The 15,096-nt window shown below is 36.9% G+C and overlaps 1 protein-coding gene across 1 annotated transcript in view; it reads right to left on the bottom strand.

Moving 5' to 3' along the window:
* Nucleotides 1–15,096, bottom strand: part of MTREX (Mtr4 exosome RNA helicase) — an 82,317-nt gene that overhangs the window by 7,812 nt on the left and 59,409 nt on the right. The window contains exons 20-25 of the mRNA XM_039545913.1: nucleotides 11,116–11,226; nucleotides 10,520–10,708; nucleotides 9,147–9,310; nucleotides 7,235–7,340; nucleotides 3,141–3,197; nucleotides 1,427–1,589 (exon numbers count right to left, since the gene is read on the bottom strand). Of these exons, the coding sequence (XP_039401847.1) occupies nucleotides 1,427–1,589; nucleotides 3,141–3,197; nucleotides 7,235–7,340; nucleotides 9,147–9,310; nucleotides 10,520–10,708; nucleotides 11,116–11,226 (790 nt within the window). The remainder of the gene's footprint in view (nucleotides 1–1,426; nucleotides 1,590–3,140; nucleotides 3,198–7,234; nucleotides 7,341–9,146; nucleotides 9,311–10,519; nucleotides 10,709–11,115; nucleotides 11,227–15,096) is intronic.

Raw genomic sequence — 15,096 nt, 5'->3', positions numbered from 1 at the left:
CATAAATTAAAGCTTGGATCATGGTGCATCACAAAAAAGTAATAAAATAATATTAGCAGCCTTACAATGTTATTGAGGAAGAAGTCAATTGTAACACTATGGAAGTTAACATTTTGTACAGCACCAAACCGAGCTTAGTAAGCAAAAAGTAAACTAAAGAATCTTCTAGTGTTCAATTTTCAAAGGAAAATAGTTTTTGATAACCCATGTAGTTTTCTGAGCTGGCAACAGAACAAACAAAACAATAAAATACAAAATAGTATCAGTAGGGATCAGCTTTCTAAAATGCTGATAGCTGAGACTCTGGCATCAAGTTATAAGGTTTGAAAGAATTCCCTACAAGGCTTTACAAAATACAAGTTTCACATTCTGTGCTCTCCACTAAATCAAACTGCATGCAGTGTCCCTAAAGTATCTAACAGAGAAGAGCTAGAAAATTACAACACCACATTTTTACTTGTCAGTAAGCAATACGCAAATATTCCTGAGTGCATTAGATACTGAACTCAATCTAATGGATTCTCTCATCAGAATACAAATCAAGTCCCTTTGCATCTCATATTTTAAAAATCAAACTGTCAGGAAAACAACTTTGCTCCTTTAGATGACAAAATGAATCATCTTTGTTGACTTTGTTATGGAAACAAAAACTGATTTTACTATGACAACTCAATGAATTGGGCAGGGGATGGGAGAGGAGGGGAGAACTGACCTTCTGTAATCACAATTGAAATTAAATCAGGATGTATATTCATTACAGCTGACTTAAGTAAAGAATCTTCCCTATCTAGTACATTTTTAAGACTCCCTCCTAGCTTCTTTCCAAAATATTTTCTCCTCTGACTTTGTAATTAAGTGCTAATGACTTAACTTTTACAAAACTAAAATTATGAAGCAAAACTCTCCACTTTTCCTTGCATCCTATTTTGCTGGTCATCATTAACTGATGTAGTAAGAGTTATAGATTTGTTGAGGCAAACATTTCTGCTTTGAATAAGAAAACTGAACATTAAAATTCTTCTTGTAAGCACAATATACTGCAATGTTTAGGATTTCTGTGTTTTATAAATGGTACTCTTTTGGGTTAAAGAAATTGGTTATTTATTATCAAGGGGTCAGTCAAATATTTTATAGTTTCCAAAATTACCTAACAGTTCAGTAGACTTGAAATGATTTCTACACAAAACTAGAAAAAGTTTGTCGTTTTCTACTACAGAGAAAGCAAATACTTGAAATATCTGGCTTGAGTAATTTACTTTCAGAAGGATAGTCAGAACCAGCTTTGGGCCTTTCAGAGTCCTAATTTTTTCCCCAACAGAAGAATGCAAACTTGAACTACATCACAAAGAACAGAAGTCAATCACACCGAATTTGTGAGCTGTACCACCCTAACATTTCATAAAATGGAAGTTTTAAAGCAACATACCTTCAAAGACATCGGTCATTTTGCAGATGTGAGCAAAAGTAGCTCCATTCGCCCACGTGTACACTACATCCATCAGGTTGGGTCTGAAGGAGTTTAGGTAATTTTCCTCATCAATTTCCAATTTAGCTTCTGCTGAAACTTTGGCAATTCTTTTAGCACATTCCTTTAACAATAAAAGGTTTAGTTTTAAAATCAAGTTGCAGTGTGACAAATTCTTCAAAATCAGAAACTAACTCATTGTTTACACTAGAATTTGAAATCTCATTAGAATAAATGTAACCAAGCAATTTACAGTGCAGTCATTAACTTATATGTAAAAATCTAAGAATGATGCATGTTAATTGGCCAAGCTCATGAAGGCCTTCCACACAACTTGATGGCATTTCTCTGTTTACGTATGTCTGAACATAACACGGTAACTTTTGAACTCTGCACCTCATCAATTTCAAAATTTCAGGTAATGTGTTCTAGGCCATCAACAGCCAGAATCCTACTGATTTCAGGGAAAACTGGAAAACCAAAAAGGGGAAAACAAGGGGCACATGAAGCCGATTGCATCTGGTTAGCAGAGACACAGCTTCAAGGATGTCTTCAGTTGTCTACAGCTGCGGTTCTCTACCAGGGCTATGCATACTCCTGGGGGTACACAGAGGTCTTACAGGGGCTACATCAATTCATCTAAACATTTGACTAGTTTTACAACAGGCTACATAAAAAGCACTAGCGAAGGCAGTGCAAACTAATATTTCATACAGACAATGACTTGTTTATACTCCTCTAAATACTATACACTGAAATGTAAATACAATGTTTATATTCCAATGTATTTATGTTATAATTATATGTTAAAAATGAGAGAGTCAGCAATTTTTTCAGTAATGGTGTGCTGTGACACACTTGTATTTTTATGTCTGAATTTGTAAGTAGTTTTTAAGTAAGGTGAAACTTGGGGATACACAAGACTAAACTCCTGAAAGGGGTACAGTGGTCTGGAAAGGTTGAGAGCCATTAGTCTATAGAGCAAACATCTCACTGAAGGCACCCAAATAAACACCTTACTGCACACCACCACCCTGCTCATCCTCCCAATAGAATTTAACATGTTGACACCTTGGAATGACTTTTTATCCCAGACTAACAAGAATAGGGTGGTGGAGGGAATGGGGGCATGCATATAGCTCCTAGCATGGGGGAAGAATAGGGGAGCCTGTTATAGGGGAGGAGAGAATATGGGGGAGACAACCCCTAATGAAGGGGGAGGGGGAAGATTGGGGGATCCTGGTATGGAGAAGGGGGCATAGAGAGTCCCTGGCCGGGGGAAGGGAGAGTGGAGGGCATTGGAATTCACAGCAAACCCCTGGCTGCGGGGAGCTGCAGGGAGTCCCAGAAATAGAAGGAGATGGGAGGGTGGCACACAGGAAGCCCTGAGGGGGTGGGAATGGGAATGGAAGAATTCACAGAGTCTCTGGTGTGTGCAATAAGCTTGAACTACAGAAGCTACAACCCTCTAATTTGCACAGGCCTCAAAAAGAGAATGTATAACCAAGAACAACAAAATCCACTATTATGATGGCAAAGTCTTGTGCTAGTATAATTAGACAAAGAATTCACCAATTTTACCAGAATTAAATCTCACTCCTGCACTTACGCATATGCTTAACTTTATGCCAGTGAGCTGTCCCACTGAATTCAAAGATTTTCACTGGAAAACTACCTGCATTTGGCGAAGCGGTCCTGCCAACTGCTCTGTCAATTTGGGCATTTCGCTGGACTGAAAAAGAAAACATTAAACAAACTCATGAGCTCCATATTCCCAATTTAAATCAAGTTAAATGCAAAATCAAACCTGCAACATTACCAGATACATTAGTGCCACATTAAACCTTTCTAATGCCCTCTCACACCTGTTATCACAAATACTAGAATCTACTGCAAGTACGTTTATTTAAAAAAAGAGCATCTATCCGTTTCTCCAGGTATCCTTAACATGAAAGTTAAAATATAAATTAACTGAACGCAAAAGAAAGACTTTCAATAAAGAAAACATGCTAATGGGAATAAAAGGCATCCTTTTTCTGTACTAGATACACTCAAGACAGTCCCTCTGTTAAAACTTAAGTCTGAATTTTCAATATTATAAATTATTCTAGAATGTACCAATCAACAGCCATTTTATTATGAATTTGAAGCTTCACTTTTAATTAAGAATGTAGAAAAATGTATAGGCGGAATTTTTATTTTTAAAAGAATGAAGTATAAAGTGTCAATGGGTATGAATAAGAATCTCTAGGCTAATCAAGTGCAACAGCCTTGTGTGTCCTGCTTTGAGCCCGGGTTCATTGCTGTTACTAACAGATTTTACAATCTATAATATGTTATTATGTGTTCTGTTACTTAACTTTCTATGACACCTGAGAAACGGTGTACATAGGCATCACTCCCATTACAGTAAATTATTAGCATCTGTGACTCTTCACTTCTAGAGTCAACATGGGTGCCCCATTTTGCTATCCATCTGTAGCGATATCTTACATGAATGATCTTTTTAAAATATGTTCACAATACTAAGCATCACTACAGAAAAATACTTTGAATTTCTTCAAGTATCAGCTGCGTAAATAGTGAAGTATTCAGCGCCTAGCATTAACAAACTGCATCACATTTACAGGAACTGACTTTACTACTGTAGGAATATTTATTTTGAATTTCAAAGGCCATAAATCCTTGCCAACAATTAGCACTACGAAATGAATTAAAAATAAGATGTGTGATCTTGATACTTTTATGAAAGAGGCAATATTAAAATTCTGAGTAACTCTTACTTAAGTCCGTCATATACAGTCATTACTATGACTTGCCTCTAATCCTCCTAGTGAGGATTCCACCCCACCCCCCACACACAAAATACTGGAGTAAAATTAGAAAATGTCTTGCAGTTCTAAATGGGGGAAGTCTTTGTGAAATTAGTATAATTTTATAAGCCAGTAAACACAGAGATACTGTTTCTGACAAAAGCTGTATTTACTCCTCTCTCACAAGAGATGTCTTCTGAACAATCAAAATTTCCATGATTAGAACATTTTCTTTTATGTTGGAAAGCACAGAAACAGATGACAGCATTGCAGATTATGTCATTGAGCTTTATTTACTGAATCAGAAGCTAGTATAATGGGGCATCCAGCACAAGCTGTATGATTTAGAAAGTTTGGCAGGCAGAGGCTGGGTATTTCAAAGAGGTGACATGGGTCAGCTGTTATAAGAGGTGTATTTATATTTGCATCACATTTTAAAAGATGGCAAACGTGCCAGTACAAAAAGTTTAAAAGGGCTCGGACCCTCCAGCTTGCTATACATCTCAGACTTTTAGATTTTATCTGAAAAACTTGATCTTTGTATTGTGTTGTCTGCTTTTCAGCAGCTCTACTGGTGTCCACAAGAGCACAGGTCAGGATTCTAGAATTGCATGTAAAAAGTCAGAAATACCCTGCAGTTTTCAGTAGTGGCAACCCTAATACAAGATTTGCTGTAAATCCAAATTTGCTACCTACACTGGAACCCCGGCAGTGTCTTGACAGTTAAAGTTTTCAATGTAGGTATGACTTTTCCCTCAAAACAGAGAGTTCATGCTGATGTGCTGCTCCTCCATTGAAATCTTCACTCTAGCTTCTTGGGAGGGGGGACTGTATGCGTGTGTCAGGCTCTTCATTAACAGCCCCACTGCATGGGGACCAGACAGCAACAGATTAGTCATCCCAAGGAGTTTAGAGCCCTGAATCTTCATGAAAATATTTTAACAAACTCATTCATGTCAGACATGCTAACAGGTATTTTCAATTCCAATTTTTTTTTTTAAACAACTTTATTGGGGGAAAAAAAGTCCCTCTCCTATGGGTTGAGATGAAAAGAGCTTCCACCCTTGTATATGAGGGGGCCTGTAGACCTACTTGGAATTTTCTTGAGTAGGGATCAAGTGCTTGGATTCTCAGTGTTAGCTAGGACCTCATTAGGCATCTCCTTAAATAGGCTTACACCTGACAAATTTTGAGGTATGCAGCTTTGGCCTTACGGTTTATGTCAGTGTTTATGCCTGGCCACTGAGCTTGCTGCCAGCCTCATGGAGTCCATGGATTCATCCTTAGCTTCAGTGGTGATGGTGCATATTTTCTATACTATCAACTTGAATTTACCATGGTTCTAAAAGTTAAGGCTTTTTAGGTCACTGCACCAGAACATTATAATTCTAGCAAAGTCTATGGCTGCCAATGAGTCTACAAGGGCTGCTGAAGAAGTTTAGAAGTCCTACTTAGGGTGGCTTCCTATGTGGTGTTCTGAGCAAGGCAGAAATTAAAACTGACATGCAAAGGAGGGAGCCCTAGAAAGTGGGAAAATCTTGGATGTGACTGGTCATCATTCTGCATGTCTGAGCTCTGAGAGAGGAAGAATTTTGCACGTATGCTATCCCAGAAATTATCTTCATTTAAAAAAAAAAAAAAAAAAGCCAACTCTCCTCCAAAATGAGACACTTCCACAGAAACTCAATTTATGTCATCCAGCCTACTTATTGGCTGCTAACTGCCATCACCCCTGTCTCCACTGACACCGAAGTTGTAAGAACCCTCAGCACTCCCAGTGATACTCACAGAGATTAGATGTAGGCATAACCAATTGTAATTTGTATTCTGTATACATGGTATACCACTTCCTTTATACTACTTGCTCCTATGTAATTCAAAATAGATTGTTATACTTTCCAACCACTCTCTGGGAGAAGCAGTCGTTCCTAAAATATAGTTTAAACCTTGTCCTGTAGCTTCAAATCATGACCACGTACAATGACTCTGCTAGTATGTTTCACCTCAGAGTATGTCTTTTTTAGATACGGTACCCATGGCAACAGGCACCTTGGAAGTACCCAAGTTAGATTATGTCAAGGAATTGAAGCTGTTGCTCACAAAGAGTGAGTGAGTGTGCGTGTGTTAAAGCAACTCCAGGAGAGGGATGGAAGTGCTATTGTCAGAGAGAAGAGGGATTGCTAAAATTTGATTTTATCACAACTTGCCAAATACTACTACTTTTTCTTTAGTTATATAAAAATTACTACCATAAGATGGTCCAAGAACCTTCCTGTACTTTCCCCTCGTTCGTGGATATCCTTTTAAAGACCGCTTTAGGCAAACAAAACAGACCACAATATTCCAGATGCAGCCTGACACTTTCCATAGGAAATATCATTGTTTCTTTTCTTTGAAACTTATTTTCCTTTTCATACAACCTAATATGCTGCTAGACTCAGTTTGTGGAGCTGGGTACTGCAATCATCAGGGTACTGCTCATCACACAACTCAAACACATTTAATTGATTTTTTTTCAGTTGTATTTCACCATGTTTATAATTACTTAATTTTCTGGCAGTAAAAACTCACTTGATACTCCTCTCCCCCAGGGACTTACTGTTATTAACTTCACACCAATCAGCTTTTGATTTATCCTGCTGGGTTGATAACGATGCCTATGGTTTCAAAATTTACAATTGTCTTTGTAGTACCTTAAAGACTTTATCAGAAATGCAGGGAAGACCGTCTAACTCCTAGTGAATACTTTGACAGCTGTAGCAGAGGCAGGAGAATAGACAATGCTGGACTATATTTGGACCATTCAGCAACCTTCACTGGTCTGTACTTCAGTAAAGTGGAAACCTGGAAATCTGATTTCAGTGTGGGCCTGGCATGTACTGGAACATGAATTTGGTTGTTCTACTATAGCTTTGATAGAAACAAACAAATCTATGACTTCCGAAAAGTAACTCACATTCTCTTGAAATACAAAGCAGCTTAGTAATGCAGTTGCTTGTTCTGCAGATAAGTCATTGAAGAGCCCATTAAACATCATTTCTGTCAGGAGCAGTTCATCAGCACTATAATGGAGAAAACGAGAAGGAAGCTTAAGTAAAAGACCTCTTAAAGTAATATTTCTAATTATATACTTTTTGCATTATAAAGTACATTGCGCGCACAAGAGAGAATAGCTTTTTATTTTGACAATTTACTGGAAAACTGAAAATTAATTTTGATTTGTCGGGGAAGGGAAAGGAGAGGCGAGAAAAGATCAAGTCCTTCTAAACCAAAAAAGCTTTACTTAGCCACAAAGAATCTCTTGCCAGTTTACAAGTGAATTGTTACAGCAGCTATGCCCAGTGTTAGTTACCACTTTGACAGCTAGGACATAAAGGAGATTATACAGATCCAGAGAAAGGAAAACAGAATAATAAAAAGGTTTAGAACATTTGGTTTGTGATAAAGCCTTGAAAAACTGGGATTGATATTGTTGGAGAAGAGATGGTTACCAGGATACAATTTACATTTTCAAGATATTATAGGATATAGCAAACAGTTCAATGTGCTTATAAAATCTAAAGCAAACCTGGTCATGAGCTATATAAAAAACAGATCTGCAGACAAATCATGAGTTTTCTTTGATTGGGCATCAGCTAAAATACTGTTGCACTTTTACTTCAGGCTTTTTCTACACAAAACTCAAATGAAAATCAAAATGTAAAAGCTCAATACAGCAAAGTAGACAATTAGCAAACAATTCCTAAATTACATGGAAGTATGGAGTTTCATAAGCCACTGACCAACTCTTGTTATGTACTGCTTAATTCTACTGTGTTATTTGATGTAATAAGATGCATCAGAATAGCAAGAAAGAATTAGGGCAACAATTTCATGGAGCAGACACAAAAACAGCAACCACTGTGGTGTTAAGCTTTAAAAAAAGAATTGTACTTACCAAGAATTACAAGTTTTTAGTGGATATAGCCACTTGTACAAAATAAATCTGACAAATTTTCTGAGATATTGAAGTTTGATTTAACTGATACGGTTCCCATCTGAATCTTTTCTGAAATACCTGTTCTAACATGGTACATGCCTAGTAAATGCATTACCTTCCTACAATCACATTTATTGTTTTTCACACATCTATTCCTGCAGCCCTTTGACATCAATTAAATTATACTCGTCAGTTCATTGACACTACTGAAATTAGAATAACTGTTGCTACACCTAAGAGTTTATGGGCAATCTTGATTAATGGAACACAAGGAACTGGGCTATAGAAATTTAGGGGGCCCTAGTTGTCATGGCATAATGTAGGATATTTGATAAAGTAAATATTACAGGAGACTAAGGCCTGGGCTTTGTAAAGAAAAGCCATTGACTTGGCCTTTTAACAGATCATTTTCTTATCAGTTCAAATTTCCATTACATTTTATCTTTAGGATATTAGAATCTTATTGCTTTCACTAGCTTATTCCTTTTTCTTTGGGGGAGGGATAGCTCAGTGGTTTGAGCATTAGCCTGCTAAACCCAGGGTTGAGAGTTCAATCCTTGAGGGGGCCACCTAGGGATCTGGGGCAAAAATCAGTACTTGGTCCTGCTAGTGAAGGCAGGGGGCTGGACTCAATGACCTTTCAAGGTCCCTTCCAGTTCTAGGAGATTGGTATATCTCCTATTAATTATTATTATTATTATTATAAAGAAAATCACTGTTCTTTATAATACACAGAAAATGTATTTTTAACATGTGCATTCCTATTAAAGGTTTTTAAAAGTGGCCTCTATCATGCTGTAACAAGGATTAGAAATATAATACGTTAAGCATTAGTAGGGTTCAGCAAGGCATATGTATGCATAACACGTCCATAGGAACTCTCAGTTACCTGCTGATTTCACAAGCAACTCGTCCTTTCATCTCTATGACATCAGAAGATGTGGCAAAACCCAATCTTCTCAATACACGTTTGCGGCACTTGAGCTCATCCATTTGTAAGACAGTTCTGGCTTTCTTTAGTTCTCGCTTTGCTGTTCTAATATCCACTGCAATCTGTGAACCCAGAAGTGTACAAACATTTTCAGACCCTGTATTCATAACACAGACACTTAAGACAACTTCAGCAGAATACAAAGATACAGATAGTTGTATTTTAAAGACATGTACTAACAATATGGCCTCCATCATCATAGTATATCTATACCCATAAGAGGATGGGAAATATCATCCCCATTTTACACATAGGGAATCAATGGACGGACACACACACAAAATGACCTGGTTAAAGTCACACAAGAAGTCTGTGGAAGAGCTGGGAATTCTGAGTCCCAGGCTAGTGCCTTCACCACAAGACCATCCAACAATAATCAAATATAAATAAATTGTGCCATAAAACTTGTAATCATCTGCTCCATAGGATGACAGACGCTTTCTTGATGATGATTGTAGGGTAGGATAATCAGTTTCAAAATGCATAAATTTAAAAAATTCTTTGATTCCAAGAGCTTTCCAACACAGCTGTCCCCAGCCCTCTTGGCACCACACAGTTAAAGAAGACTAGACTGGCGGCCTAATTCTAGGCTAATTTACAATCAGAGCCAGACTCCAATACCCAGCCTAACTGGAGCTAAGCAGCACTTTAGTCCAACAGTCCTATTCATTTTAATGAGTATACTCACAGAAAAAGGGTGCTATTTCAGCATGAATAAGAATGGAAGAATTGGGCACTGAGTGACTTCTGTGGGATTACAATGAATGTAAGGCAGCAGAGAATTTTTCCCAGTGTATGATTTCACTTATTTTGATGATCAAATATTTTATATGGGTCAGTTTTTAAACAGTCTTTTACACCGAGCCTATCAATCTTTCTGGAATTGTTTTGGGAATAGTCTGAAAGTGTAGAAAAACTGGTCACTTTAAAGTATATCTGGCATATGTGACACTGCACATTATGTGTATTATGCACATTGCTACTTAATTTTTCTTAATGATTAGGATTAGTGATAACTGAGCAGCCTTCTGGTCCATGTCAATCTTTCCAGATAAATCTTTTTCAGATCAGATTTGCACACTTTCTATCAGATACCTCAAAGAGTAAAGCGTACTCCATGAAAACTCAGCCAGACCTACTGAGATTCTGCAATATTGCTTTTTGGGAGGAGGGTGACTAACATTTCGCTTTCCAGATAAAATGTAATCAATGAGAGGAGCACACTTATTGGCTGTGCCTTCAACTAATTGCTGATATAGTCCATCTCTCACCTGTGCTTTTCTTTCACAAAGCTTATATACAGTCTCCAAACTGGAATCATTGTGAAGTGGATGTGAATACATCCTATGTTCAAAAGCTTCTATTTTTTGGATGACTTTTTTCAGTCCTTGCTCTTTGATGCCCATGTCATCAATGGGGTCCAATAATGGTACTCCATCAGGGAACCGCTTCTGTACTTCCTGCAACAAAAAGATTTAAAAATGCACTTTTGGGAATGCAGACATTAGTAGCAACACAAGATTTTATAGATTAAAATGTACATTTAAAGGACAGACTGCAAAACAAAACAAAACAGCACAATTAGACTATTTAAGGTATAGAAGAAACTTTTATTGAAGTTTCATATATGCTGAAACTAGGCACATTAGATTTCAGTTTTTAAAATAATCAGGTAAGTCATTTTGTTTGAAGGCAACCAACGTTTTACATGTATTCTGTTTCTAAAACACTAAATCTCAGATCACTGAAGACATGAAGCAAACCTGAATGTGAATGTAAGAAACAGTGTTCTCACGCCCTATTGTGTCTGGCTGTTTAGAGTATACTGCTTGTTTTGTTTTTTAAAATTCTTGTGGAAGTTACGTACCTGTATAGATTTTAACACACTTTGCCTATTGTCGATAGGCCTCAGGTCTTTGGGTATGTAAAGTCGGACACTGCTGATAGCTGAGAGAAGATGCACCAAAACAGGAACAACCTGACAACAACAAAAGAGTGCGGTAAATGACAAAGTAACAATACAGGAGATTTTTATTGATGCCTTTCAATCATTGTAAAATTCATTTTTCATTGATTTCTAACTTCTTAGCAGAAAGCAAGTTGTGATTTCTTTTGCAGATTATTCCAGAGTTGTAATAACTGCACATTGTATCTGGAACAGAATAAATAACCCATATTGAAATGGTGGCTAAAGAATTCTTCCTACCTGATTTTGTAACAGATTTTCTGACCTCATGAAACTAACTGAACAGTGGTGTCATGCTCAAATTATAATTAACTGCATGATCCTTCAGTGTTATGTTAGTTATTACTTTAGCAATAGTAGAAAAAGGTCCAGATTTTAAAAGGTATATAGGCTTGGCTTTGGCCAGCGTTGCAAAGCCTACGTGATTTAGGAGCCTATCTGATTTTCAAAAGGGTTTTAGACACTTGGGATTTAGGCTAAATGCTTAAAATCCCTTTAAAAAAAGATTTATGCTCCTAAAGCAGTTAGACATTGCGATGCTGAGCACAGCAAAGCCTGTACACCTTTAAAAATCTGAGCCAAAGTCCCTTACGAAAAACTGTACATGAATTTTAAGCAGGCTTTATTTTATTCTGTTCCTATTTTGGAGTCTTGACTTTTAAACTTGCAAAACACACTATCATACAAATATGAATATGTGCTGTTTTACATTTTTGAAAATAATGTTCTAAATATGCAAGTAAGATGAGAAATGTCTTGCTTACGTAATAACTGAAAACTTTTTTCCCCAAGGTTCAGTACAAAAGTTAAAGTATTAGTTACTGCATGTTTTTAGTCTTCTCTCTGTTTAGCACACCTTGTTTCATTCTATTTTAAATAGTTCAACCAATGTCTTTATAATCAACTTTCTTCTGGATCATTACTAGGCTTGAAAGGATTGGCTTTTTATCAGTAAATGTCAATTTCACCACACAGGGATGAAAAACAAAACAAAACAAAACAATAATAGTAATTTAATTTACAAATAGGTGAAGGAAGAAAAAATGCTGCCTGAGAATGTATTAGAATTTAAGGATATAAACTCTACATTTTGACATGTGACATTGACAATTTGTGTTTTTATGGTTATAAAAAGCTTTACATTTTTTGAAACTCAACATCTAGCATCATTAAATAATTGCCTGATCCCTCCCCTATTCTGACTCCCTCCATAATTTCCCGCAACTATGGAAATTTAAATATCAATAAAATTTGGAAAAAAGCTTAAGAATAAACAGATATTATCTACTGAAATTATAAAATAAAAATCAAATTCTGCCAAGCTTAATTAAATAGTGCTTTAAAAAACAGAGGTTAATATGTCCTTGAAAGTCTATAAAAAAAATGGTGTCAAGTATCAGAGGGGTAGCCGTGTTAGTCTGGATCTGTAAAAGCAACAAAGAATCCTGTGGCACCTTATAGACTTAGAGAGAAGGTGCCACAGGATTCTTTGTTGCTTTTATAAAAAAAATAAACAGCACAATCTTCTGAACTGTAACTAAGTCCAGTTAGTCAGTAGTATCATGCATTTGCAAAACTTCTTTCAAATTCTTCAGATATGACGCACAAGTATGACTACCAACATGCCTTGCTGAGTCAATCCTGTTAATATCTATCAAAATGTCTTTTGTTTTACATGGTTTAAGAGCTTGTGTTGCATGTGGTGACAAACGTCCATCTTTCACATTACTGTAAACACTTGTGACTGTTTTCAATGCAATACCTGAGAAAAGGGCATCCGTATTTTAGCGTGTATATTCTCAACTTCTTTCATGACTTGTTTATACTCTGTTGCAATCTCCACCGCATGTTTATTAAGCAGTTAGAAATAATCTTACCATTATGCAAGTGACAAAGTTCAATGGGTATGACAGAAGCATGAAATATCATTAAGAAGTTATTATGAAGTGTGTCCGATGCATGTAATGGACATTATGCCTACTATTCAAAAGTTACTAGATATTAAATAACCAAATCTTTAGAGAGTTTTGTAAGGCTGTTTCTGTTTCAGAAATCTGAATGCAAGGATATCAGAGTGAGACCTACTTTACACAAATTTTAGAAAAGTAACTTTAATACCTAAAACCACTTGAACACATGCTTTGCTGAGCTGGAGCCTATATTTGCATTATTCTCATCAGCAAGCATTTAAGCACCAATAATTCCCAATCTGTAAGTGTGAAAATGTTGTTAATAAGCTAACTCTGAACAGCATCCCAATTCTATTTAGCAAATTGTGACATGCTTTTGTATTTCAGGGAAAAGTCTGTTATAGCAAAGTAGCAGCATTAAATTGTACTTTATAGAAATATCATTAGAATTTGGCTTTAGGGATTTTGAAGAAATTAGTTTACCAAAGCAACTTCTACAATGTCGATTACAATAGCTTTATGGGCAGATAAGTTGGGTTCTGTTTTACCACATATAAGAACAAAATGTTTTCTGTCTGCAGCTACATAGTTAAACCTAACATTCTACAAAACTCATTTACTCATAATGTAATAAACATCTCTGCAACTATTAGATTATTTTCCACAGTACATAGTAGGTTGTTATTTTTTTTTATAAAGGGCAAAAGTTAAAGTTAAGTAGTACTTCTCTGAAGTACATCAAAGATAAAGCTTACTTGGAAGAGGACCGAAATCCTTGCACTTCAAAATAGGGTTCTGGCAGAATAAACACCACAAGACAGATTTTGCAGGTTTTCAGATAGTTTTCAGTATACAAAGAACTATGATACTGCAGTCTTTTAAAATATATATCTTTCAAATATCAGACAATTTCATTAAAGTGACAAACTAATAGTGCTGACTTCAGCCACACAGTTTGTGGGCAGATGCAGTCCAAATTTCCCCATCGTTTCCCCCCCATGTTTTCTATCTGCCAATGCACCTCAATGTTGAATTATAACTCCACTGAAACCCAAAAAACGAAGAGCAAAACCAAACAAAACAAAACCCCTGCAAGAGTAAAATAATGCATGCAGAAGTCCATCAGCAGAATGGGGGCTATCAAGTTTATTTCACTGCATGCAGCACATATGATTACCTGCCTTGTGGGCAGGTGGCATATGGAGCGGCAGCTCCAGGCACCAGCGCTCCAAGAGCGTGCCTAGGGCGGCAAGCCGCGGTGGGGGCGGCCTGCCAGTCCCTGCAAGGGCAGCAGTCAGGCAGCCTTCGGCAGCTTGCCTGCGGGAGGTCCGCCGGTCCTTGAAATTACTTTATGTCAAAGTTGCAGAAACTATCTGGAACCTGCATTCCAGGCTACAGGAAAAAAATTGCAGGGAAGGGTTGCAGACCAAACTGGATGAACAAGCATCTCAAATAGGGTATTAAAAGAAAGCAGAGAGCATACAAGGAACAGAAGACTACCACCTTGCAGGATCCTAGAGCCCCAGGCTCCAGCCCAAGCTCAGACATCCATATTGCAATTAAACAGCCCTGCAATCCGAGCCTCACGAGCCCAAGTCAGTTGGCACGGATCAGCCATGGGTTTTTAATTGTAGTGTAGACATACTCAAAAAATGCTGTCTTTGTAGACACACATAGATGGCCTATTACCCAACTGAGGAGTTGTAACATATCAGACTAATATTAATATTCTAATCTATTAGAACACGGGTCGGCAACCTTTCAGAAGTGGTGTGCCAAGTCTTCATTTATTCACTCTAATTTACGGTTTCGCGTGCCAATAATGCATTTTAACGTTTTTTAGGTTTCTCTCTCTAAGTCTATATATAATATAACTAAACTACTGTTGTAGGTAAGGTAAACAAGGTTTTCAAAATGTTTAAGAAGCTTAATATAAAATTGAATTAAAATGCTGATCTTAAGCTGCCAGCCT

This window comes from Mauremys reevesii, linkage group 6, assembly GCF_016161935.1.
Source record: "Mauremys reevesii isolate NIE-2019 linkage group 6, ASM1616193v1, whole genome shotgun sequence".
NCBI classification, from domain to species: domain Eukaryota; kingdom Metazoa; phylum Chordata; order Testudines; family Geoemydidae; genus Mauremys; species Mauremys reevesii.
Note: the sequence above shows the minus strand (reverse complement) of the source record. Positions and strands in the feature narration are given on the sequence as shown.